This window comes from Cyrtonyx montezumae, unplaced genomic scaffold (genome assembly GCF_038088225.1).
Source record: "Cyrtonyx montezumae isolate F1298 unplaced genomic scaffold, pur_monq_1.0 scaffold_4, whole genome shotgun sequence".
In the NCBI taxonomy this organism is placed as follows: domain Eukaryota; kingdom Metazoa; phylum Chordata; class Aves; order Galliformes; family Odontophoridae; genus Cyrtonyx; species Cyrtonyx montezumae.
This window is the reverse complement of record NW_027072045.1, coordinates 26674561-26701520: the sequence shown is the minus strand read 5'-3', so window position 1 is coordinate 26701520 and position 26960 is coordinate 26674561. Positions and strand designations below refer to the sequence as shown.

At 36.2% G+C, this 26960-nt stretch overlaps 1 protein-coding gene across 1 annotated transcript in view; it reads left to right on the top strand.

Moving 5' to 3' along the window:
* The window catches only part of CTNNA3 (catenin alpha 3), a 367000-nt gene that overhangs the window by 35024 nt on the left and 305016 nt on the right, over positions 1-26960 (top strand). The window contains 1 exon segment of the mRNA XM_065746949.1: positions 21637-21647. Within this exon segment, the coding sequence (XP_065603021.1) occupies positions 21637-21647 (11 nt within the window).

Genomic DNA, 26960 nt, shown 5'->3' with positions numbered 1-26960 from the left:
ATCTTAGGTTATATTTTCTTTTTTATGTACTGTTAATCTTGAAGAGGGGAGTTGATGCATATTTGATACAATTATTTCAAACAATCTTTTTTGTTTTTCAATATTAATGTATTTGAAAGAAAAGTAAATTCATTTGATCACTATTTTTGATGAGGAAATAAAAGGTTTCAGTAATAGTAGAATATATCTCTCCTTAAAAATTTGCTTGTTTGAAAAACCAGTCTGTGGTTTGAGCTGCAATAATATTTTCCCTTTGTCACTGTTATATATGCTCAGAGCTTTGCAAATATTCATCCTTAGGGCTAACATTTTTCATGGATGACCTTTTCACGGAGGTGAACTTATTTTGAATGCGGGAGAAAATACTGTCTAGTCCCTTTACTCATAAAGTTATGAGGAAAACAGAAATTTAATTTACTCTGGAAGACTCTTAAAAGTAATCTTTGTTAAGTATGTCATATGGTTAGTATATAGTAATGATGGTGCTTTGCTGCTATTAGATTGATATACTGTCTGCCATTTTAAAAGTAAATTGAACAACATAACCTGAGATTCTTCATTACTTCCTGGTATAATTCTAAACAATCCCTCAATTTTTAATCAAATATAAAATCCATATTTAGATAGAGTTTTATGATAACTTCTAAAGAATTACCTGTTCCAGTTTTCCCTCCCTCCTGGCTGATATAATGGTAATGTTTTAATCATGGCAACTTCTGTCAGTAGGCAAATGAAGTTTGTCTTTTTAATAATTGCCCCCAAGGCTGAGAAAGAAGCAATTATTCATACAATCTGGTAAATACAGGGACTGTCATCAATGTTTATTTGTTATCTGAAGCCACTGGTGCTCTGAATCGGCCAAACATCTGAGTTTAAATAGGGCAGTCATCCAACTGATTCCTAAATCATATTCTACAAATCTTTGTTGCAGACCAATATTTAGAACATCAATGCAAACCTTAAGAATTAAGTAGGACCAGGATAGAGGGAATAAAGTTCAAAAAGAACATCCAATATTCTTTAACATTTGTTCTTTCTACCGGCATGAAAGGGTGGGAATAGTGATGAAATAATAAATACAAAACAGTGGCACAAGGAGGGCATTTATTAAAAATGTGTGAGAATTAAGTTTCCAAGAGTGGAGTCTAGCTCTTGAGTTATGCTAGTAAAACTTTGTTCCCCAAATACTTTTTCTGTGGAATAGTTAGGATCTTCTCTAGAGACAGATAATTCCACCTTGTCTCTAGAGAAGATCCTAACTGTTCCACAGAAAAAGTATGGGGAAGATTGGACTTAGAAATCTTGAGGCAAGCTTCTTGGGTAAAAGAAACCGACTGCACATTTGGAAAGTAGGTTGGAGTTTTGTGATTCTTTTCTATGCCTTTTTTCTCTATATACTCTGATCTGGGAATTCTTCCTTTTTAGAATCCTTCCTCTGCAAATGTCTTTATTCTGTGCTTAATTAATTGGATTTTCTGTACAGTTGCCTAGAATTTCATAGAGGCTTATGCATTCTCAGTTATTGTATTTGTATCATATAGGCTTTCAAATCAGTGTTCTGGAAAATAGTAGCCTGTTCATCAGAATTGCTAGCCACACCTTTGTTCTCTTGGAGTGGTTAGTGTTAGGTGCCAAACAGTTGTTAAGGTACACCTGGTGGACTCAAGACCTCAATGCTTAAATGACCACACATCAAAAATAATGCTCACGGAGAACATCAGTAGCAGAATACAGTCCATGTATAGTGGCTTTTGTAGCAGCTGTCTTTGGGTTTAGACAGCAAGTGCTGAAAATTCCAAACCAGCTGTGTTCTGGGAAGGTGGTTAAGGGATTCTTTCTTGAAGTAGATCTTGAAAAGCTGTGATGAGTGATGTGAGATAATTATATGGAGTTTGTGCAGTGGTGCTAATTGTAACACTTCATTATGCAAACTTCCTAGATTTTTATTGCTTGTAGACTTGTTCTGCAAGTGTTTCTTATGGTCTTAATTTAACTTTGTCAAAATATGTATGCTGTGTGTATGTTCAGCATTGCTGCTTTTGATGTGCTGGCACTAGATGAAATTATAAAAAAAAATAAAAATGTATGGCAATAAATCTAAGTATTCCAGCATTGATGTAAATATAAAACAGCCTGCAGTATTGCTCAGGTTTTGCAAGATTCTTTAGCTTTTGCCTTGTTAGTGAAATCAACAGGAACTTTCCTAGCAGTGCTACGCTGCAATGAAAGGTAGTATATTTTGACTGGTGAGGTCAAAATATGTAGTCTACATTTATAGTTTGGAAAAAAGGAGTTATTTCCTGCTATGAAGTAATGTTAGTATGTTGAACAAAACCTTTCTAGTTTAAGTAAAAGAGCATGATTCAAACTTAAACCTTAGCACAGCATGGCACTGGGAAAGATGGTGCTCTACAGATCTGTTGCTGGTAGCTTTGCCAAGATGAAACTAACAGTGTGGAGAACTAAGTCAATAAACTTTTTTTTTTAAACCCTTGGTTCTACTACTCTAGTTACCTGCATATTTCCAGCCATTTGAGACAAAAATTTTGTAGCAACTCCTGTACGTACTGTCATACGTTATGCTGATGATTGTTAATTTTGAGCTGTTACTCCCCATTAACACACCTCACAATAAAATAACTTTTTAACTGTGATCAGAGAGGACACAACTGAATATTTGTGCATTTGCCCTTCTGCCAATATTCTAATGCAGACACTTCTAAATCTGTACAGAAGGATTATTCGTTTGTTGTCACTGTTATTTCTGGCTTGGACTGTTTTAGCTCCTTTAGATGTTGTGCTTCTCTCTCAGGAGCGATGTGGAGATAAAATGATTACTCACATCTAAGGTAAAAATAACTTTTGTATGCTAACTATCTAGACTCATTTAGTCACTTAGTGTCTGGAAATAGGTGATAACAGATGTGGTACAGTAGGCAAACTGCTAAATGTTCGAGCTAATAATTTTCAATTAAAGAATAAACATTGTATCAACTAAGTCACACACAATGACTGTTTCAGGTATCGTAACCTAAAGCTTTTGTGACAGAAAATGATATGAAACAAATAGTTGAAATATGATATCTATAGGTGGGTTTGAAACATATACATAAGTATTTTGTTTACTTCCAGGTAAAAATTCTGTAATTACAATTCATTTGACTCCTGCCAAACTAGTCATCATCTCTTACCTCACACAATAAGTATTTCTGCTCTTCCATGGAAAGCTTCCTCAGACAGTGGCCAGAAATTATCATATGTAGTAAATTCACAGTGATTTTGTTTTGTAGCATTCCAGGCCTATGATAAACTAGTAATACTGGAACAAATTTTAGAGCCATTGCTGATGCGTAACCTTGAGACGCGTAGGTCTTCAGTGTTCTGACAGCAATTCTGTCTTTCTGGGTCTATGTTTAAGGCAGAGAGATTTCAGCCAACCCAGTAACTACATTAGGTGTTTGCCTAACATCTTACTGTTCTAAGAAATTGGCAGAGGATTTACTTCAGCTTCACTGCATTCTCAAAGTAGAATGTTCATATTCTCATTGAAACCTCAGTTTTTTTCATCAGTAATTTTGATTGAGGACATGAGAGCAGAAAGCTTTGGCTGAGTATTCTCTGTAAAGCATAGGTAGGGAAGCTTAGGTAATACTTCTGCTTTCCTTTTCCATATGCATTCTAAAGAGGTATTTTATTTGGGAATGTATTTTAAATGGAATTAGGGGAGCTTTACTTTTTAGTAACTGATGTAAATACATTTCTGAATCTGCATACGTTCTATTCTTTTTCACATTTTCCTATAGATGGATAGGTCTTGAGCTAATAATCCTTACAAAGAAATTATCTTTTGTAATTTGTGTGTTTTTATTTTGTGTTTTTATTTATAAAAACACAAAACAAACAAACAAAAAAAAAAAGAAAAAACAGGCAATAGAAATACTATAACCATTTACTAACAGTAATAAAAACTTTAAGAAATGCTGTGGTCAGAGCTTCCAGACTCATGACTGCATACTCAAACCTTTCTTTGTCCAAAAGCCACAAAATCCACATGATAAAACGTTGGAAAGCTGAAGGGAGGGAGTGCTCACTGTGAGCAGGGTCTCCTGTGATCTCACTCAGGATACAGATGAACTCCGGGATGATGCGGTGATGGTGGCTGACTTTCTTGAAGAATCAGGCTTTTGTTTTTCTGATAACCTCACTTGGAAAAAAAACTCCTCCCTTTCTGCTCCCCTTCTTGGCGATTTCTGATATGATCAGCAACAAGGAAGGGATTTTTAAACTACTTTAAAGTAATAAGTACTTCAAAGGGCACAGATTAATATGCAAAGAGACAAGTCTGTATTTAAAATAGATGTACCAGCTGGAGTGAGATGGAAATAAGATCCTAGATATAAGAGTACCAATTCTGTTAATAGTAACTTTTGTTTGTTTGTAGGAGGTGTTCATTCATCAGGAAGTACTTGACAACAATTTTGATGAAGAAATTGGTAATATGCTTTGTAATAATAATATTTCAGACCTTCAAAGGAATTTACTCTTCATTAGTGCCTAGAATTCATTTGAAAAGCTATGCTTATTTGAATATAACAGTGTAAGAGAAGTGTAGGAAAGAGTAGAGATCTGTAATGATAAGTTATAACTGCTCTTATTCTTCTTAGTTAATGCTTTGAAAGCGCATGGTGGCATGTGATAATGAAAACTGAATGAAGTAGCATGCGGCTTACACTGGTAAGAGTTCAACAGTCAGTGAAGACAGATATTATAAGGTTATGTTACAATTTCCAAAGAGCTCAAATGGAAAAGATTTAAGAGTTTTGCAAAGGTTAGGATCTGCAACCTTCTCTGAAAAACATATTTACCGTGGAATGGCTGCAGTGCTTGAAAAATGCAGAAGTGTGGGCAGCTGTATTACCATTGGTCTGGTGCAGCGTCTGCTGGTATCAGAGAAGATTTAATAAGAAGTTGCCAGTATTCCTGCTGGTACTGGCCTATATCCTCATGCATAGCATTTCAGAAGCTTGTGAAATGAAGAGCTGAAACATTACCCATTCTTTCCATAACATTCTCAAAAATAAATGAGACCTGTTTAGACCATATATGATCTACAGTGGGTATAAATCTTTCAGGGCTGCAGACGTAATGCAGTGTAAAAAATCTTAAGAGCTGAATTGCACAGTGCCTGGTGCTACAGGAATAGAAGTATAATTGCTACTATGCACCATGGAATATGGCCATCTTCCATTTCATTTGGAGAAAATATTTTGGCTTCGACAGTGCTTAATTATTTTGATGTTTAAATTTTATCAGGATGAAACTGCTTTAGTATTTCTGAAGTAATACAGAATTCATTGAATTTCTATTTCTCCTACTATGTCAAGGAAAACTTGAGAATTAAGATTACACAGCTCCCTAGTACTTGGTAGGTGCTAGTTTTCCTTCAAACTCATTACCTATTTAAAACGGAGCAGTATGATTTGCTCTATGTATCCCTTCAAACATTACTTCAGTAAATCTTGTTTTTTACCCGCTTCAGTGTTTACTGCAATAACTTTCATATGACTGACCATGGCAACCATTAGGGATGTAAGCTTACAGATTTTTGAACAAAAAGCTATTGGAAAAACTTTATACCATGTTGCTATCTATGGCACACTGGAAATAGAAAGCACCACGAGCAGCAGTGTTGTAACTGTTAGCTTCCTTGACATGAAGGATCATGACTGATAATGCATGTTGGAAGAAAACAGCATGCTTAAGTATTTTTTGCTCTAACTATAATATTTCACTTTAGATTTGTAGAGTGGTTGTTTTTTTTTTTTAATGCATCAGTTCATGGTCTTTCTGGATCATGTTCTTGCATTTCCAAAAGTAGTTTTAATCCTTCTGAATAATCTCTCAGGTTTTCCCTTGATTTTGGGAAATGACTAACACTCTTGTTAATGTACTGCTATATGGTTCTAGCTCTCCTCTAAAGTTAATGTGATCTTAAGCAATGGTGTATGTTGTTAAACATCTTTTTTTCTTCCTTTTTGTATACATCATATTTTCAAAAAAAAAAAAACAAAACATTGACATAATGTTGGTTTGTCTAGAGTTTGTTCTATAAAAATCCATTCCAGTGTATGAATTTTAAAGATCTGATTTTTTTTTTTAACTGAACAAGAGTCCCTTCTGTTTACAGTGCTGATCATACATATGGCATTCTGCCCTTTTGTTTTGTGTTCTGAGTGGCAGAGTGGTTTGTGTTATGTCACTAGATGACTGCCAAAGCCTCTGCCTTTTGATGCTTTGCAGTCCATTTATGTTCAGCTGCAGTATGCAGTCTGGGGAACAGGCTTTCTCCCTCCAGCAAAACAAGAGGCCATGAAAAACTTACTATAGAAGTCTAAAGATAAATATGATGGTAGTTTTTCTCTCTGCATGTCCAATTCCTTTTTTTAATCCTTGATGTCATAGCTGGGAGCACAGTCCTTCAGGAAGAATGTCTTTATACAGTGTTTATTGTATTTCATATATATTTGGTTGTCTATATATCCAAGAGTATATATTTTATACCTTAATAATTAAAAAATGTAGAGTTAAATATTTTTATAAAAGCATCTTGTGAAACCATATGCATTAATTAGTAAGCTGACTAAATAGATATTTTTGTTAACTTTCTGAATGTATATTTTTATCATATTCAAGCAGTTTCTAAAAAATCTGTCATGAGATAAAGAGTCAATGGAAAATGTCAAGAGATATTTTCCATTTACTGAATAATTTCTGAAGAAGAGCCACAGGTTTTTTTCCATGTATTTTCCTAGTTCTTTTTCATTTTTAGCACCTGTGAATAAATGTAGCATTTCATTTAATCTGCTATTGCTATATAATGCGGTTTTTAGCCTGAGACAATGAAGGCCTGATCGTAGTGTCAAAGGTAGGGTCTTCTGTGGGATTTCAAAACATGCGATGTCATGATTGCTAAGGATTTGACTGAAGATGCTCAGCTGAATTTTCTTTCTGTTGCTTAGGCATGAGTATGTGCTGCTGAACTTGTGAATGACCCCATCAAAGTCTGTACCTTTCTTGAAAGACAGACCTCTGAGAGCAGGTCCTTGCAATCACTGCTGATTACAGACTAGCTGATATCCAAGGGCTCATCAAGCACAGTACATCAGTTCCAGACCCTACAGTCCTCTTTTATGACATTATTTGTAAGAGTAATTGTAGAGATCTCACAATAACTAAATGAAAAACTGTCATGAGTATGACCTGAACATACCATGGAAGGAGTTATTTCAGGTGATTACAGGTTTAGCATATTAAAAAAGACCCAAGAAAGGTACTAAACCAGTAACAGCACACATTTGTAAACATGTCACGTGCTTGCATGGAAGACAGTAACAAGACTGTGAAAAGTTTATAACTATTAGAACAGTTTGGTGCAAGTTCTATCATTGGCTTACATCAATCACGAGATACAAACAGCAAATTTACAAAAGGCTTTTAAATGGGGAAATTGGGAAAAATGGGGAATCGTGCCTACTAAATTATGCAACACTAAATAGTACCCTGCTTATGTCTAATTGGCTCCACTACATTTCAGTCAGTATAGCACTAATTACATTACTCTTGAAATACAACCATCAGTTGGTTTGCAGAGCTGTGGTGTGCCAATCCTGTGCCGTGCCAATTCTTCTGATTCGTGGAACTATTTTAAGCAGTGTTTTTGGAGAGATTTTTAGGTATGATGTTGATATGTGTTCATGCATCTATAAGAAGATTTTAGTCCTGGTAGTATGTTTGGAGTTGTCCTGTAATTAAGGAACTTGCTGAGGCATTGAGAAAGAGAAGAACATATATATGCAGCAAACAGTTACTTTTAATATCTTCTTAGATCTATTTCACATGCAGCTCTCTCACTAGGCTATATATATATCTATGTATGCTTTGTAGTATTTCATTTAGTGGCAGTGCAAGCAGCTGCGCTGAGCAAACTTTGTGCCCATGGGTGTGTTTAGCCACATGGTCAGTACAGCAGCAGCGTGGACTCTGTGTGCTTGTGTCTTCTTCTGACAATGTCTGACACTTATCATATAAGTCTACACAAGATGGTTATCTGCACGTGGCCAGAATAACTGCTATCCAGTTTATTGACCCATAATGAAAAACTCTTTCTGCCTTTGTAACTTTCTTCTATTCATCAGACATGTTTCCTCTATTGGAAGTGAAATCTCTTGGCTTTGTCTGATGGAGAGCTGTGATAGTTCTGTTATCTGTTTGAAAGTGTATGTTCAAGGAATCAGAAAAGAAGGTCTGAAAGGAACTCAGGAAGCCATCCAGAATCAATGTATCCCAAATCAGATTTAAATGTAAGTGATCAATTCCAGCAGATTTTGTTTCTTTAAATTCTTTATATGTGCTACAACTTCTCTGTACAACTGTTTCAATATTTCACTCTCCTTGCTGTTAAATTATTTCTCCTTTTATCTAATACAGAGATTTCCTAGCTGTCATTTAAGTCTGTTTTTTTTTCTTGTCCTCTGCTCACAGTGGTCATGGAGAACAGATGACTTGTTTCCTTATTATATATTTTTAAAATATACATAATTCCTGTAACTCTTCTCATTGCAGCTTCAGCTCCTCCCTCCTCCAGCACTTCAGCTTGTGTTTATCCATAATATAGATGATAACAGTTTACTAGAGGTTCTTACAGGCTATAATCTGTTCATTGACTTTGCACTGATATTTGCTGTTTTGAGAGGGACTGGAAGATTTGAAGCAGGATGGTTGTATGGGAACTGTTGAATCACAGCCTGAACCACTGATTGATCACCTGAGGTGAGCACTGAGTCATCTGCGGGAGCACAGGTGAAGAGAATTCACCTGTGTGACTGGAAGGATTGAGTCAGACTCCACCTCTCCTAGACCCCGTTTAAAGACTGACCACCAGAGGGGAAGGATGTCTTGTTGGAGATCCCTCCTTCATGGAGTTTTCTCCTGTGAGCTTTGATTTTTGGGGATGGGTGAGTGTCTCCCTTATTATCAATTGTTTCTTTGCCATCTGGATAATCTTTCTAAATCACACCATCTATCTTGGCTGACAGTACCATTTAGTATTATTTATGTTGTTTTTTACCCTACAGTAGTGTACTTTTAGGGGTGCAGTATTTCCAGCAGTTTACTTTTTCTGATGTAGGTACAAATGTTTGCACTTGTTGAAATATTTGTTCTCAAATTTGTTTTTATTTTTAGGTCATTTTGGAAGTTATCAAGACTATTTCATTTTTACTATTTTTTTTTTCAGATTTCAGTAAAACTGCTATTTTCTTCTTTATTTGTTTTAAAGGAATCCCTTCTTTTTGTCTTTTTTCCACTAAATCTTTAATTATCTCATCAATACTCCAATAGGGCCTACATTTAACTGAGATATGATTGGAGTATGATGAGATGAAAGAGATTTAGCCAACTTGAAAACTGCCAGGTTATTTTTAATATCTTCAACCTATTCTTTTTCAATATGAAAGTAAAATTTTATTTTCCTGATTTTAATTGATTACAGCTTTCTTTGAGGGATAGTCTAAAGGAAAAGAAGCAAAAAAAAATGCTTTTCACAGAGTAATCTCTCTAGAGTTTTCTTTCTAATGCTCTAGCAGTGCATCTTTTTCTTCTTTAAGTTTCTGGAACCTCTTCTTGCTGTGTTTCAGGGTTATTCTATGTCATGGTCTTCAAAGGATCAACTTTTTCCCCTTGTGTTTGTGCTACTGTTTTAAATTTGTCTACGGTAATGTGACCTAGTTTCTATTTCAGATAGTCTGCATTATTCTACCAAGGAAGTAAGAAAAACTTAAGGATTACCCTTCTTTGTCTTTTTTTCTCTCTTTATTCCCCACATCGAGAGCATTTGTCAGAACTCGCTGTGTGCCTGTCAAAACCTTCTTTCTTCAATTCAATTTTATCTTGCTACGGTAAAAAGGTATTCAATGATGACAGAACAAAAGTCATGAGTCAGATGGCATTCTGGAAGTAAATGATGCTGTAACCTGGATAGAGGAATAAACAGGTTGTAACCTATGGGCTTTTTGATCTGATGTGGGAATTACTACACTAGAATTACATTGTGGAAGAGCCAGTGGATGTTAATGTGGCAAGGAGGGTTTGTATCTTGTAGAAATGAAGAGAAAGACACCTGACTTGCTTCAGTCAGCTGAATAAAGCAGAACAGTTTGACACCTTAACAGCTGAGGAAAAAATGGTTTGGAACAGAGCAATGTAAGGATATCCAGCTTGCAAAAGCTATGCTAGAATGCAGTGGCCATGAGGCATTACTAGCAGGATTAGCTGGTGGAAGTAAAATGGCTCCGACCTTGCTGGACTCTTTGCTCTTTCTTTTCCTAATTGGTAATGGGCATCATGCAGCTGCTAGTGAATTATTTAATTATGAACTCTAGCTCCTTGTTAGCTACTGTGAAAGAAAACCAAGGAGAGAATGGATGGGATTTGGTTGCTTTTTTTTTATTTTGGATGTTATGTGGTTGTAGTGAAAATGCTAAGCACCTGATGGGAAGGCAGGGCCAACCCAGGGGAGCTCAGGTGCAAGTAACACACCTGAGTAACTGGAAGAGGTGTAGACAGAATCCACCACTTCCTAGACCTCATTTAAGCGTTGGCAGTGGAGACAATGGTATCTCACTGGAGATTCCTGTGTACCTGAGGCCTTCTAAGGGTAAGCAGTTACTTTCCTTTGTTTCTGTGTCTGCAACTGCAACATCTGTACATATCCTCATTTGCTGTAGCCTAGGACTTTGCTACTTTGCTATCATTGCTGTGTTTTCTGTTGTGTTACAGTATTGCAACGGGGCAAGTCCAGACTCTTTCTACAGCTGAGTGTTGATTACTCTGAATGAAGTAACTTCTTTATTTGAGCATAGTAGTCTTATTTCTAATGGTATTCCTTCTCTGTGAACTTCTAGTCATTCATATATGTTTTTGTTTGTAATTAAAGCTGTTGTAACACTTGGATTTTTTTCCTAAATGTCCTAGACAAATACTTTTTGTGATTAATCAGAGATTAACCTGCAGGAAGACTGTGTTGAGGTGGGATTCAGCCTCTTCTGCCATGTAGCTAGCAATGGGATGAGAGGCAATGGCCTCAAGTTGCACCAGAGGAGATTGAGGTTGGGTGTTAAGAAACGCTTCTTTGCTGAGAGTGGTCAGATGCTGGAACAGGCTGCTCAGGGAGTTGGTGGAGTCACCGTCCCCGGAGGAGTTGAAGAAATGCTTAGATATACTGAGGGACATGGTTTAGTGGGAAATACTAGTGATAGGTGGATGGTTGGACTGGATGATCTTAGAGATCTTTTCCAACCTTGGTGATTCTATGATTCTGTGATTCCATCATCAAGAATTGTCTAGTGCTGAATGCCTTCTTCATATTGAAGTGAAAACGTCAGTTTTTCTTTCTTGACAGGATGGATGATACTCATCACCTGTAGTCCTAATGGGCAGTCTTACTTTTGTGATTTATGCAAACTGTCAATATGAAGCCCTAGATTACTTGAAAAAATTACGTTAAGTTTTGAGAAATGTGCTTCACCTACCTGACAGAATAGTTTTTTTTGTTTTATTACTGATTACAAAGACTTGATGAGTCTTTGATTTTTGACATCTGTTACTCAGTAAATTGTTAGGATTTGATAGCAATATATAGAGGTTTTGAAGGCCGGAGGTTGAAATCTGAAAAACTTTCTGATTAGAAATGACATGACGAGTGTTCTCTATCTTACTGTTAATCACCTCTGTCCATTTATTAATTTACAAATGCTCACATCTCAATTTTTATGAAGCAAGCAGAAAGTTTGTCTATAGTTCCACAGAGGCTGGTGATATCACTCATTTTCTGTTATGTTTATGTTGTCCTTTCATCCATCACAACCTGAATATAGGATGGCTTCAGTAGAGAGTAGATGCTAAGACTGCTGTGTATCAGATCTTTATTATCTTAGAAACAAACAAACTAAAAACTGTTTCTTAACCTCCCCCTTAAAAAAAACCAAAAAAACCAAATGTCATCTTTTTTTTTTTAAATCACTTTGGAACAGATTTTCCCAGTATTAATGGATAGATTGACTGCTGGAAAATTATGTGTGTCTCAGTGGAGAATAACTGCAGGATGCATTATTATGAAATCTAACAAAATTTGTGTTGGTTCTTTTAAAATAACTTATTCCTCATTTGAGGGCCAAGGTGTGGTTAATTCTGTTCCCAGCTCAATGTTTAAAATCTTAGTCATCCCCCTCAGTTCTTCTTGGACTCTGGTGTCCTGTAGGAGCTGAGCTTGAGGTTGACAAGGACCATTAGGCCAGGGTACTGGTGTTTGTATTGACCTGTTGAAAAGCAAGATGTTAATGTCTATTTGATGATTTTATTCTATTTATTTTCTAACTGGTGTGTTCTTGAAGCATTTTTTTAACAGCAGTCACAAATGTCATTAGTTTCTTCATGAGAGAAGCAGTGCTGTATTTATTGATTTGTAATAGTGCTTTAACACAACTTAATCATAAATAAGACAGCAACTTAACCTTGCCTTCTCTAGTCTTGTTCACTTGATCATTTACTGCATAGGGGGGTAAATGCTTGTCCAGGAGACCATTCCTCATGACTCAAAGTCATGAGCTTCAGAGCATACCTACTTGCAGCACAGAGTTGAGGAGCCTATGTGTGGCTGAATCCACTCTAAGTCATGGAATTGGTCAATAGGTTATGTCTAAAGGGCTGTATACCCATGGGTAATCTAAAATACAATTTTAGCAAATTTTACAAAGATTAGCAAGCTATTTATCCTTTACTAAGGATCTATACTGGCAAGGAATTTCTTGACATCGATGTGTAAGGGATCTGCATCAGGTGTAACCTCAAGAGGTGTAATCTCTCCCCTAGGTGACAACAGAGATGCTGTTGTGTAGCTGGCTGCTGTGCAGGGCAGCTCAAGAGCCTTTTGGGCTCCCCACTCTTTATCAGGCGAAATAACTTAGTCACAGATTCTTCCCAATTTGACTTCAGTCTAATTCTGACTAGCACTGTGGTTAGGTGAGTGCACTGTTCAAATTTTTCTTTGTCAGCCTTTGTGCTATCCTTTCTTTCCCCCAGTCCACTATATTCATTTTCTGTCAGTGTTTTTGGATGCACAAAACAGTTCAGAATATTTCCTTTCAGAACTAACCTCCAGACTCCTCTACTAATCAAAGATGGGTTGTGTTCAGTTATTAAAGATCTGTCTTGTTTCTCCAGCTTTCTCCATGTTGACCTCATCTATGCACCCTGTATTTTTTTTTATCAGATAGGGGGCAACAGACAGGAACATTTTAAACAACATAAGGAATATTCTTTGCACTTTTGTCAAGGCTTTTCAGAAGATACTAATTATTCCATGTAGGCTTCACTTAGGTGCTAAGCAGTAGTATTAAAAAGGTTTTGCATGCTGATACTCTTCAGATAAAACCTCTCTGGCACATGTATCCATTTATATAACTATTTTTGACATTTTAATGGAACTGCAAGTTTAGCTTGTAGATTAAATGTCATTTATTTTCGCTAGTTGCTGTCTAATTACTGTGAACTCATGATCACTGCAATCCTCAATATGTTGTTTGGCTACTTATCTTCACTCAAGATTCTCACTAATAGACATCTGAAATTTCTTCCAGATGACAAGGCCCAAGCAGTTTCTCAAAGGGAGATTTGCCAAATGCATCAAGGTGCCTTACAACACACGTTACATTGGTCCAGAGACATCACAAAGTTTCCTTGAAATATAGCAGCTGTTGAATGCAACATACGAATACTATAGAATTAATTTTGTTAAGATAGGAAAGGAAAATGTTCTTATAGGCATATTTGATTGCTCTTTCTTTGATTATCTGAGGAGATTATAGTAATCAAAATTGCTTTCAAGTTGCAATTGTTAGTATATGATTAGGTTTTTGAAAACATCCTGTTTTCGTTGTGGCATTAGCAGACTAAATCAGTGGCTTTCACAAATTAATTTCACTGACAACCTGAATTCTCAGGGCTTGTTCGATAGCATGCTTAAAAGAATGACAAATGTTTAGCATTTGGAACACTTTACTGTGGTTAAAGTTGTTGATAAGACTGATTTTAAATCTAGAAATTGTTTTGTGACTCCTTAACAATGACAGTTATTTTTGCTTAAGTCAGAGGAAGAGTGTCTAAAGAGGGGGAAAGTATGTAGTAACAGACATTCCTCAGTTGCCATGTGGGTATTGCAAGTTGAGTAAGTGCAGAATAAAGATAAATGCATTTTTTAAATCTTTTTCCTACTTTTTTAAGATCGAGTATTGCTTAAGCTGAAGAATATTTCCAGTATTGAAATTTCCTAACGTAGTTTCTAATTTGGTAAAAATTTGGTAGAGAAGAGGTGGGATGAACAAGATTGAAATCATTTTGGAGTCTTAGGCTGTTTATAAATGAACACAATTGGTTTCAGCAGTGTCTTCCTTTTTTCCTTTTTTAAATGAATAAAAAGTATTCTGCCTTAGACTAGACTGAGACCATGAGGTAGGAATAGTTTTATTGATATTAGGTTAGCATGCAAAAGTTTTTGAAGGGAAGATTTTCTTGCTTTGAAAGAGGATGTCTCCCAGTATGCTGTGTGACTCAATGTGGAACTGCAGAATAATAGGATCTTTCGAGTTGGAAGTTCATCTATTCTATCTCCCTTGCAATGAGCAGGAGTGTCTACAGTAAGATCAAGTGCTCAAAACCCTGTCCAACCTTACCTTGAACGTTCCCAATGTTGGGGCATCATCTCACTGGGCAACCCATTCCAGCGCCTCACCACTCTTTATTATAAACATATCCCTTATATCCAATCAAAATCTCCCTTCTTTTAGTTTGAAATCCTTTCCCCTTGTCCTGTCACAACAGACCCTGCTGAAGAGTCTGTCCCCTTTCTTCTTACAGCCCCACTTTTGATACTGAAAGGCTGCAGTCAGGTCTTCCTGGAGTCTTCTCTTCTTCAGGCTGAAAAGCACCTGCCCTCTCTGCTTCTCATAGGGGTGGTTTTCCATCCCATGGATTGTTTTTGTGGTCCTCCTTTGAATGCGTTTCAACAGGTCCACATCTCTCCTGTGCTGAGTTCTCTACCACTCTTGACCTGCTGGCCACCGTTCTTTTGACGCAGCTCAGGTTACAGTTGTCTTTCTGAGCTGAGGGCACATTGCTGATTCATGTCCAACTTGCCATCCACAAATACTGAGTTGTTTTTGGCAGGGCTATACTTGATTCTTCCATCACCACCAGTATGACCCGGGTGCAAGACCTTGTACTTGGCTTTGAGAAAGTCATGAAGTTTTACTGGGCCCACTGCTTGAGCCTGTTTTGGACTCTCTAGATGACATGCCCTCCCTCAGGCATGTCAACCGCACCACACAACCCGGTGTCATCTGCAAACTTGCTGAGGGTGAGCTTGATCCCACTGTCAATGTCATTGACGAAGATGTTGAAGAGCATCAGATTCAGTACTGACTCTTGAGGCTCACCACTTGTCACTGATCTCCGTCTGAACATTTACCACTGCTTTCTGGGTATGATCTTGTAACCAGTTTTTCATCCATTGAATAGTCCACCCGTTAAATCCATATTTTCAATTTGGAGAGAAGAATGTCACAGGGGACTGTGTCAAAGGCTTCACTGAAATCCAGATAGATGATATCAGTGGCTCTTCCTTTGTCCACTGCTGCAGTTATGCCATCATAAAAAGCAACTATATTGGTTAGGTAGGAACTGCCCTTGGTGAAGCCATGCTATTACAGCTCCCCTGTTTGGTGCCTCGTAAGTGTTTGAGCTTGCAGTAGCCCATAGGGCTCTTTTTCCTGTTTGGGCCCACTGTTCTTTTGTTCTCTGCTAAAGAATCATGTGCCAGGTTCTGTTCTGTCAATCTCTAATTTTTTAAATGAGTGGCTTTTTTTTTCTGCTATTACTATTATTGAGATGCTTAGAATGTCATTACATTTACTAAGCTTTCAACTTATTCTAATTCTGAATATTTATCCCTATAGCCTGAGTGTGCTTAAGAGAAGAGCAAAAGGCAGAAGGTGTGACTAGAATGGTGCTTTCCTCTGCTCACAAGTTTCTTGTCAGTTTTTGATGCAGTTTCTCTTATTTCTGTATTTGTATAATGAGCAAATAGTCCTCATGTTAGGTTTATGAAGTGCCTTTATACTGAAGAGCTGATCCCTTCTGCAACTATGCAGTCCTACATCAAACCCTCAGCGAGGGAATGGAGACACTATATTGCTTCTCTTAGACAGTATTGAAGAATGTGGCTGGCAGGTTTAAGATCTGCTGGAGGATGAGGGGAAGCACAAAACTCACTTGAAAAATACACTAACACACAACTGTATCTCACATTCAGGCTTAAAGTTTATTTCTGAATTCTTGGAGCTCTTTTTCTTGAGCAAAAAAACCTTCAAATTTATATTAAAAAAATGACTATAAAAATATGGAAGTTTTATTCTCTTTCTGAAGGCAATTACCCTCGTTAGCTTTGAAGGCAAGTTCTCTGAAGGATTATACTTAAAAATTCTGTAAAAATTCTGTTCACTTTTTAGGAGTTGATATTCTAATAATAAAAAAGGAAATTGATAGTTTTTGAGTGTGATTTATCAATTTGAAAGTGAGATATTTGTTCTATGAATAAAGTGTTAATGTTTCATTAATACTTTATAAAAATAATCTAGAAGAAAGAAACATTACTGAAAGGTTATTTTCATGTTAATTAAACTTTACAAAATAAAGGCACTCCAACATAATTTTAGTATTTTATTCACAGTACTTAAAACTGTTAGACATTATATTGATTGTAATTTATAAGAGCTGATAAAGAGGGTATATTATTTTTTATGTCCTAGTCAGCAACATTGTGAGTTGTGCCACTTGCCAAAAATCCTAAATGAAAAACAACCTGAATACATACTTATCGTAGAATTGTTGAGTGTCCTACAAATGATGTTGTTAATGTTCTGCTTTTTTTTTCCACATTTTTTTGCAAAAACTTACGTTGCAATTTCCCTAGGATTGAGGGGATTTGGGATTAAATCAATGTTTAATCAAGTTGTAATTAATCAGTGGAAAATTACAGTCTCATGATATTCATCTCAGTCCAGTGAATGACAGCAAGAATTATATAGGGGCACGAAGTAATAATGCAACGTGTTCTGGACTTGCTGAGCACTTGAAATTGTGTTTCTATATGAAAATACAAGTTTTTAAGTGCATACCTTAGAGGTAGTTTGTTTAGTAAATTATTTGTGAAGTACAGTGCTGCTTTGACTGACTTACCTGGCCCAATTTTATTAATCTGCTCTTATTAAATGAGTTCAAAAACACAAGGCTTCTTCTGTACTAGTAGTTTCAGTGATAATTATCAATCCTCTTTCTCCATCAGCTATGTGCTTTGTTGTTTCTTGAAACAGCTAGACTAAGAAAGGAGTTTGTTCCAGAGGAAACCATGGGACAGTTAAACTGGTATTTCTCTATGTGTTTTATGGCACTTGGTTTGGGGAATGGAGTAGAAAACTTTTTTTCCCCCTTTATCTAGAAGGACTACTATATTTAATCTGTTGCACTGCACCCCTTGAGAAGATCTCAAGGCTTCTGAAGACTATCAATATTGTAATATTGTGACCTGATGGGCCAGTGTACTAGTCTGTATGCCATTCTTTTTCCATACCTCTTTCTGACCGTTAGTGTTCCTACTTTTTAACTTCTGATTTTTTTTCCTTCTTATTCACTGATCTTCTCCTACTGGCTTTTGTTTGTTTTTGTCCTGAGTTGTACTTCCTGTCACAGCCTATGCCCTTATTTGCACTCTTGCAAAAGCATGAGGAAAGTACTTGGATAGTAAGAATCAAAGAGCCTCCAGAAAGCAAACTTGCAGTTATTTCAAGGCTGACATGGTTATTACAGATAATTGTTTTAATTCTTGCAGAGTTCTTTAAGAAGTAGCCAGCCTAGGCTTAGGGTGAGTAAATAGAAAAAGTGTGTCATTACTTCAGTATATATTTTTAATAATTAACATGGATGAGTAAGTTGCTTAAAGAAGAGATTCAAAACAATTTAGATAAAGGTTTTTGGCATTGAAATTTGTGAAATAATCTTAAATTTAGAAAGTGTTATCTGTCCCTCAGCAAGGGAAGTATTGATGCTGATACTGTCTTACTGTTCTTTTGTCTACCCTGGCTGTCATACTTAATGGCTTCATAACAGCAGTCTTGGGGAACATTGGATTCACTGTTTCCTTCCGTTTGAAAAGTGCCCTAACCATTGTGCTTTATTTTGCATTTCATCTTCCTTATTGCAACAGCATCTTTACATTAAGGGACGTAAATCTTAAGACAGGTCTTTAAAAAACCCACTACTTGGATTATGTTAAAATGATGGGTATGTTTTTCTTAGACTTGGATTTGGAAGTGTCTGAACCTGTCTGCTTTATATGTAAACAAAACCACCAAATAAGAAGATAGAAACAACTTGTGCCACCCTCACCCCACCCAGATAGCTCGTATGATCATTGTTAGAGTGAACTACGAATTCATCAAAATTAGGAGCAGCTGAGAGCTGTTTTTCTTAATAGGAATTAACATGTGAACTAGTGCAAAGCAAGCAGATTTTCTTTCATGCTTTGTTTCATGTTCAGTTTGGCCTCTAAATTTTCTTAACTTTTTCCAAGTTTAACATTTTTAATTTATAGACAAGGGTGGTGAACTGAAAGAAGAGATCAACAAAAATACAGATATTCAGGAGAAAACAAGTAAGGATGGAAATGTTATGGCCTCTCTTGGTCCTTGCAGCAGTGCATCATCTGTCTTGTGAACCTTTTTTACTCTGAAAGTGGTAATGGCAATTTGCTTTCCAGCAGAATGTCTTCCTTTTCATCCTTTAGCTGTGAGTCTCTGAGAAGAGCCTGGCTCCATATTTTCTATAATATTTCTACAAATATTCCTGCTACAAATGGGATCCCACACTTGCTGCAACCTTCTCAAGTCTGAGTATGTCTAGTCCCTGCCCGCAGTCTCAGGCTGTGTGCTCTAGCCCCCTAGTGATCATAACTGCTTTCCAGTGGACTCTTGAAGACTTGAGAAACGTGAAAGGTTATGATTAATTTTGTGGAGAGTATGAAATAAACTTGTCTTTGTAAAACTTCTTAAACTAACAACATGAACTTGTGAAGACATTTTGCTCATTTGTTATGACCAAGGAAAGCAAGGAAGGTTGATTTCATTTTTAACCTCTTTTCCTACATCTTTAACATGAGTGCATGAAAACTGAACATTTTGTTTACTTTACATTTCATTAGGTTGTAGGTATTAACTAGTAATTATATGGTTACTTTTGATTTGGCAGGCCCAAGAGTTGCTTATTTAAAAAACACTTAAGTCTAAGTAGCACAAATATTTCTCAGTGAACAAAACTTAGACTCCCTAAATTGCCTGAGTTCCTTACACTCCTGTAATTTCTAACTGTGTTACTGATGAGAACACGTAGGTTGACAGTGATGCTTCCTCTACGGAAAAAACTGAATTTATTATCATTTGTGCAAAACCACTGGAGTTATAGAAACGAGTGTATTCTGTTAAGGCTTATTAAGCTGAGAGGTTTGCAATTAAAATTATACATTGCTCCAAGACAAGAAGTTAATACTATGGAGAAAACTCTTGAATTCAAAACCTTCTCATGCCATTTAATTAGATGAATCTGTGTGTTTTAATTCCTTGGTGTTCTTTCACATTATAGATACAATCATAAAAAATAAAAGAAGGAAACCCAAACCCAATGATTTTTAGCCATTTAGGGAAAACAAGGAAGTCAGCATATGAACAGGTAGAGGACAGTTTGGCAAAAGGCTGCCACTGCTGTGTGAAGCTGGAAGTTCTTAACGTTTCCCTTCTTCAAGGAAAAGACCATTAGAAAGTGTCCTGACGTTTTGTGTTATATGGAGATGATGATAAGGCAATGGAGGTTTGTTTTTGATCATGATTGTGATCAGCTGTGGATTCATATTTTATACTCAAGGAGAATCAGCAAAGCCCTGACTCAAAGGAGAGATCATGAAGATGAAAATTTCAGTGTTCTGCAGTGTCTGTCTGTGGGGTCCTCATAAAACTTCCTTTGCTGAAGTTTAAACTGTGACTGCTTTCCACCTCTTTTCTTGTATTACTGTGACTTGCGTTATATTTTACATGCTGTTTCTACTGAATGCAGTTGTCTTAGGGGATGCTGCCTGTGGTAGCCCTTGTATTAATGTTAGGAATTGTGTTGAACCCACTGAATCATGACAGCTAGTGCTGTATGAGAGAATAATTAATAGCAGGCTTGCTGTTTTGTTCTGAAGTATTGTGTGTCTCATAAGCTGAATTCTGACTGGTTTGAAGGGCTTTTAGATAACTGCACTTCTGGTAGAACATTCAGTTTACAAAAATAAAAACATGTTTCTCAGAACTGTTCTGATTTTCCACATCAAAAAAATCATAATTAAATTTCTTAGCTCAACTTTTTTTTTAATGTTTTTTTTCTTATATAATTAGAAATCAAGGAAATTGCCATTACTGAACCAATATAAGAAATGCTACAGGGTTCACTGTTTCTTGCTGTGAGTCCAGGAAGGCATTGCTTCCTGTTGAGACATTCCAACTATGAAAGTTGGAAACTAGTACATAAAGAAATATGGCAAATTAAACTGGAGTTAGTAGGCAGTAGTCTGAAGTCTTCTGTTCTGAAGGTAACTGTTTCAAATGATTTCAACAAAACATTCTGATTTTGTGGATGTTAAAGTAATTTTATTTATAACTCTTAAAATGTCATTTTTTAAAATATGAAAATATATTCCAGAAGCTTTTTCCATTTTCTGCTCAAAACTACTAGCTCAGAGGTTGTCCTTCCTTATTAATGAAAAAGTTCCAATATCATTAAAGTTTAAAAATATGTTGCTTGGTGTTCATAAATTAGCAACTGATGGATGGTTGAATGTGTATGTGACTGTGAAACACAAATCTTTGTATTTCTCCAATAAAATCACAGAATTTATGTAAGATTTAGACACTGGTTACGTGGTATACCATTTTATGTAGCTGCTGAGGTATGATGCGTATCTTAACAGTAATTAGCTTGTATTTTTAGACTGTTCACACTGTGGAGGTATTGCAAAATCTTTCAAGTGTAAGGAAGAACAGGAGCGTGTGATATAACTGTCAGTGTTTTTGATAGGGATTTATCTCAAAAATTCAACTGTTTAAACCTTCAACATTTTATTTTTGTGGATTAGTACAGTGTATATATAACCTCTACAGTATAAACTGGATCAGAGTACTCCACTTTTGTTATAGTGTCCAAGTATATTCAATGTAGAGCATAAATGCTCATCATTTTCTTTTTATTTATTTATTTTTACAAGTTTTTAGCATTTTTTTTTGTAAAGCTCATTTGGTATTTGTGCTTCTTGAATTTCCTTAACTTTAAGAATTAAATAGTATTCCACACTGAAGTGCCATCAGGGAAGATGAACAGAAGTTCTAATCTAATAAGAATCTCTGTACAGGCAACTTATAACTTCTGTAAGTATGTTGAAAGAAAGAAATCAAGTTCTGTATCTGCAGCTTTTTTTGTCAAATACTGGTGCTTTAAATTATACAGCTGTTCTTCTGTACAGATTTTCACAGTACTCACAGCAATTTATAGGTCCAGAGTACAGCTGCTGGAAGGCATTTATTCTCAGTTCTGTATTAAATCTATCACATACAAGTGCATTAACATTCTGTACGGAGCTCAAGGGCTTATGGCTTTTACTTTCTTGTTTGGTGTTGCTTATCCTATAAATGTTTGCAGGGTATGCAGAAAACAATGGTGAGAAAACCCAGCTGATATGCAAGAAGAAAGGAAATCTGTTATCCATGATAACGCTCAAAATAAAATGATTTTGCAGTGTAAGCTGAACAGACAAATCTGAACCTACTGTTAACACTTCTGGAACTGGTAGTGCTTAATAAGCTTGTTTTGATGGATCAACACTTCAGTTTCATTTTCTTGACTGCTGTTCTTTACACACATCAATTGTACATATGTTCAAAAGGAAACAAGATTCTCTGCAGTGTTTGAATTGGATGCTTCTTAAAATTGCAAAAAAATGTCACTGAGTTATTTGCTTCAGCTTGCTTTAGTTTTGTGTTTTTGTGGTAGGGAAAAAAATCAACTTGTTTTGTATTGTTAACAGACATTTATCTGAAGTATTTTACAATCATAAAACTGCATCTGGAGTTTGTCAGACGAGAGTGGCAAGCACCTTGACTATGTCTGAGGAAATCCCAGTTGAAACAGTTATGAGTTGTGTGTTTGCTTATGCCTGATGCAAAACTCACACTGGGGTATTGAATCCAGGAAAACTGAACTGTGCTCTGTTAGGACCAGGAGGAACTTATACCTTGGGGACCTTGAACTGTTTAGTAGGAAAGAGATCCTGAACTCAAGTGAAAGTTGGAGTACGGTTAGACATGTTTAGATATGTATAAAAATAAAGATAAAACAACAGTAAATATGAAAAATCCATCAGTTTGGTAACTGTTAAGCTGTGTATCAGTGAAAATTCTACAGGGCTACATAGAATGTGATCTTCTCCTATTGGTATTTTTTACTTCAGAAGTTTCTAAGCAGCCTAATAGCACTAAGGCAAAGAATAGAACATCTTTTCTATTTAATAAGAATCCCCAAACACTTTCTAGTTTAAAAATATTCAAAAGCAAATAAGAGTATTACAGGAGCAATGAAAATTATTGCAGAAATTTTTGTTTGTGGAAAATGTCATTATGACACACTTTTCAGTGAAGTATCTTCCATTGAAAACATTGTTTGGAGTACTTTTACAAACTCTGACTGTATCCTGTGCATTGTACTGCACATGAGTGATGATGCGGTTTCCCAAAGCTAAGAAATAATATGTGAAAGTGTCTTGAGTATCAATATATTTCAAAACTGAATGAGTGTTTTCAGCCTTGTCTTAATCTGGCTTTTGACAAATGTCACATTTTCTGGTGTCTTTACTTGTACTCCCATCTTAGTGTATGTTCTGGACTTCTGGTTCTTATGTAATCTCAGTTGATAAGCTTAGGCAGATCAGTGTCAGGTCTCTGTAATCCCCTACATGTTCTTTCAGTCTTTTTGTAATAATTCAAAACGTTCCCAGTCATGGTATTCCAGCTACAAAGCATTTTGAAAAAGAATATTTACTGAAGCATTGTTTGTTCATTTAATTCCCCTGATGAATGCATATGAAAATGATCTTGAAGTACTAATTTCCTTCCACTCTCAGTGTTAAGGTAATATATGATTTTCAAGAATTGGACTCTAACCTTATAAAAATCAATGAGCTGAGTTTGTCCTGAATTTGGTCAAATGGAGGGGCTTCTGGAGGTCAAAGAAGTGAATTCTCTCTTTAAACTTATATGTATTTCTGCTTTATTTCCTCCTTATGTTTTTCTTCATTTCTTCTCTTTAATTCCTTCTTTTTATTGTCTCTCTTGCTCCTGAAGACAGAATAAGGGCTGCAGGAGAGTCAGATCTAGTGTTTGACCTGAACCCCTCTTCCTGATGAATGTTTCCTGTTCTCATACTAGATGTGCTCATTTATGGCAAATGTGACCACAGCTGTCACTAGGAGAAAACCTTTGGGAGCTAATATATTAAGAGCTACCTGTGTGCAGACAAAGGGGAGCTAGACTTATATAAAGATCCTGTTACTTTAATTTGAAGAGGGGAAAAAATTCTCTGCAACCTTTTGAAGACAACAACTTAATATAGGAAACAGTTAAGAGAGCAGGTTTTTAGAAGCATTTGGAAATAAAGGATAGGGAAATGGTAGTGAGGTGTTGCTCTTTAATCCATAATGGGGCTAAAAGAAGTCACTGAAATATGAAATTATATAAATACCTTATCAGTTGCAATCTGATAGAAACTGTACCTTCCTATCTGAACAGCATATTGTGGGAAAAAAGCTCTAAGTCAAACAAACAAACCACCCTGGGATATTAACCAGATGTGATCAAGTTTTGATACTTGGTCTGTTTTTGTGGTCTGATGTATCAGTATGTGTATGATTGAGTAGGTGTACGTACAGAGAGAAAGTTGCAAGGCATCACTTCTTGTGGGAACCTGAGTCCTGTGGATGAGGGTTTTTTGAAGGCAGAAAAGTCTTAGTGGAAGCAGTGTCGTAAATTCTTAGTCCTTAAAGTCATGACTTGAAATTGACTGTACCATTTTTGATAGTTAATGAGAACGCACTGATGCATGTTTCTTCTCATTCACTGCTGTTGTGAATTTAAGGGCAGATCTTCTCAGTGGTTAACTTGCTCTGGTGGTGTAACTGATCAGAATGCCATACGTTACCAATGATTCTATATTATGATTGTAGAATTTGATACAATGGTGTGTGAAATAAAACCCGCTGTGTTTTAAAATCAGTAACATGCTGAATATTTAAAGCATTCCTGGACAGCTGAAGAACAACAAGTTTGAAAGCTAGTGCTTATTTTTATTCATCTTAGTGTGTAATTAAGCAGTGACATTACTCTGTTTGTATGAATGCTGTGCTTGTTTAGAGGGCCATGTTGTTAGGCAGTTTTCTTGAAAATCAAGATCTCATTAAGGTACAGCAAGTTTCTCCTAAGTGTTTGACAACCAAACCCCAAACTGGCGATGTGCTTTACTAGCACTTGTGAAAACACAGGTTTTAGAGACTCTGAGAGAAATGAACACAGATCTGCTTATCATTTTGATGAGTTCCAAAGGCCATCCGGATGTCTGTGATTAGTTCCACTTGTCTTAGGTGGAGAGGATGAGAGGTCTGGCCTTGTTTGGTCTGAACAAAAAGTTTGAGGGCAGCCTGACAGCAGTCCTCCGGTACCTACAAAGAGCCTGAATAATCCCGTGTTACTATGAAAATTAATGTTGCGTTGGTTTTTTGAATGTGGCAGTGGTTGCTCCAGAATTTTTACATGTCCCCCTCACAAGGGATCCTTTATGTGTGTGTATATATTTAGATATCTGTATGCATGTATTAAATATGTTCATGGTTCCAGTTTGTCTTTGTAATCACTTCCTCATATGCTCTCTTGTCTCTGTATTTTTTGTTAACCTAATTGGGGCAGAATCTGGCCTTTCCTCTTGACAAACATGGGAGCTTCCCTTTCTGCTTTGAAGCTGTGGTTGTCTTTGAGGCTCTCACTGTCTCCTGACTGCACAAGGCATTGTTCTCATGCCAGAATTTTGTCTAATTATTAATTAAATTGTATTTTTTTCCTGGCTAATGCTCAAATCTGAGAGGAAAACTTTGTTAGCTATCATTTTTCACTTGAGCCTTTAAGATCTATAACTTCTTCACTTCCATTTGAACCTATTCAGTGCAGTTCTTAAACTACTTGTTTAAGGGTTTGCGTTAGGATTTGTGGATAATAATGAATTTGTGATCAAGTTGGCCACTAAAACTGCCTTAAAGGGTACACAGGCAAGTAGAAACTAATGCACGTATTTCTGTATTGCAGTTTTGTGTACAATGAAATGCACACTTCTGTTTTGTCTGAGTTCTTAGCATTTCTGCATTTTTTTTCTCTGAGTGAGTTGTTACAAGGAGATGTATGCAAAGCTGTTTTGTGGAGCTTTTAGTGTTTGTGTGCTTTTATCACAATGTGCACGTCATAATGATGAGAAAATAGGTATTGCATTCTTTTAATATCGTCTTAATACGATTTCTTAAATTTATGGGAGACATTTAAGATTCAAATAAAAAGTTTTTTTTATTTCTTTGCAGAAAATGGGAAGATGAGAAAGTGATTTAAGATAGGAGTCGATATTAACTTGTCTTACTATTTTTAACACAACAGCGTTGCTTGGCATGCTTTTTTTTAATCTCAATTTATTTCCTGTGCCACAGTGGTCAGAGTTACTTCATTTCCCCAGTTAAAAGCAAATGATTTGCAGTTTAGTGTGTGTGTGTGTGTGTATGTATGTGTGTATATATGTGTATATATATATATATATAATGTTCCCTTTGTGTTATCTTTAACAGTTGAAAGTGTCCCTGCTACTGGAGTAGCAAAGTTGAAAATGCTGTCTGGCAAAGGAGTAATAGAGAAAAGAGTGAAAGAAGGGAAGAGGCTACAAATCCATTAACTGAGGCAAGTGGAAGGAGCTAGGGACTATTTGATACATACTTGTAAGTCTCATAGTAGAATTATGTATCTCTCGTATTTCCCTTCCACGGAATCCTAGAGGCAAGAGGAATTGCTCAGGGCCTTTATGTTTGAAGTGCTGTGGAGATGCTCAGTTTCCTTTGGAGCTAGGGTAGGAATTAGGTGGTTGTGCAGGTCTGCCAGGGGCAAGGTCTCCTTTCCTTCATGAGGTTCTTGGAAGGACAGGTATCTTAGAGTTTTCCTAAAGCGCGTCTTCCATTTGCTGGCATTTTTCCTGCCCCCAGAGCTCCAAAAATGCTGATGAAGGTCTCTCAGCTAGAATTCACTGAAATCTCTCATTTTCTTCGCACATTCTGCTCTGTCTACAAACCTAGGAGATGGAAACTGAAACAGAGGGAAGTAGTTTGTTTATAATGAAGTTTACAACATTTCTTACAATGTTTGGATAGAATTGAATATGATGGTAATAACACTCATAAATCCTAAGAATAGCTACAGAACTTGAATATATTTTTGGATACTATTTGTGTGACAACTTAGTTCAGGTCATACCTATTTCTTTCTCTGTTCTTTGGGTTTAGTATGAAGATGTGTGGGGCTTTGTCTATTATGACAATGGTCAGCTTTTTGCTGCTGGCCTACCAGTTTTGAATTTCTAAGGACCTGGTTAGGATTTTTTTTTTAATTTATTATTAAGGCAGGATTTTTTTTTTTAAT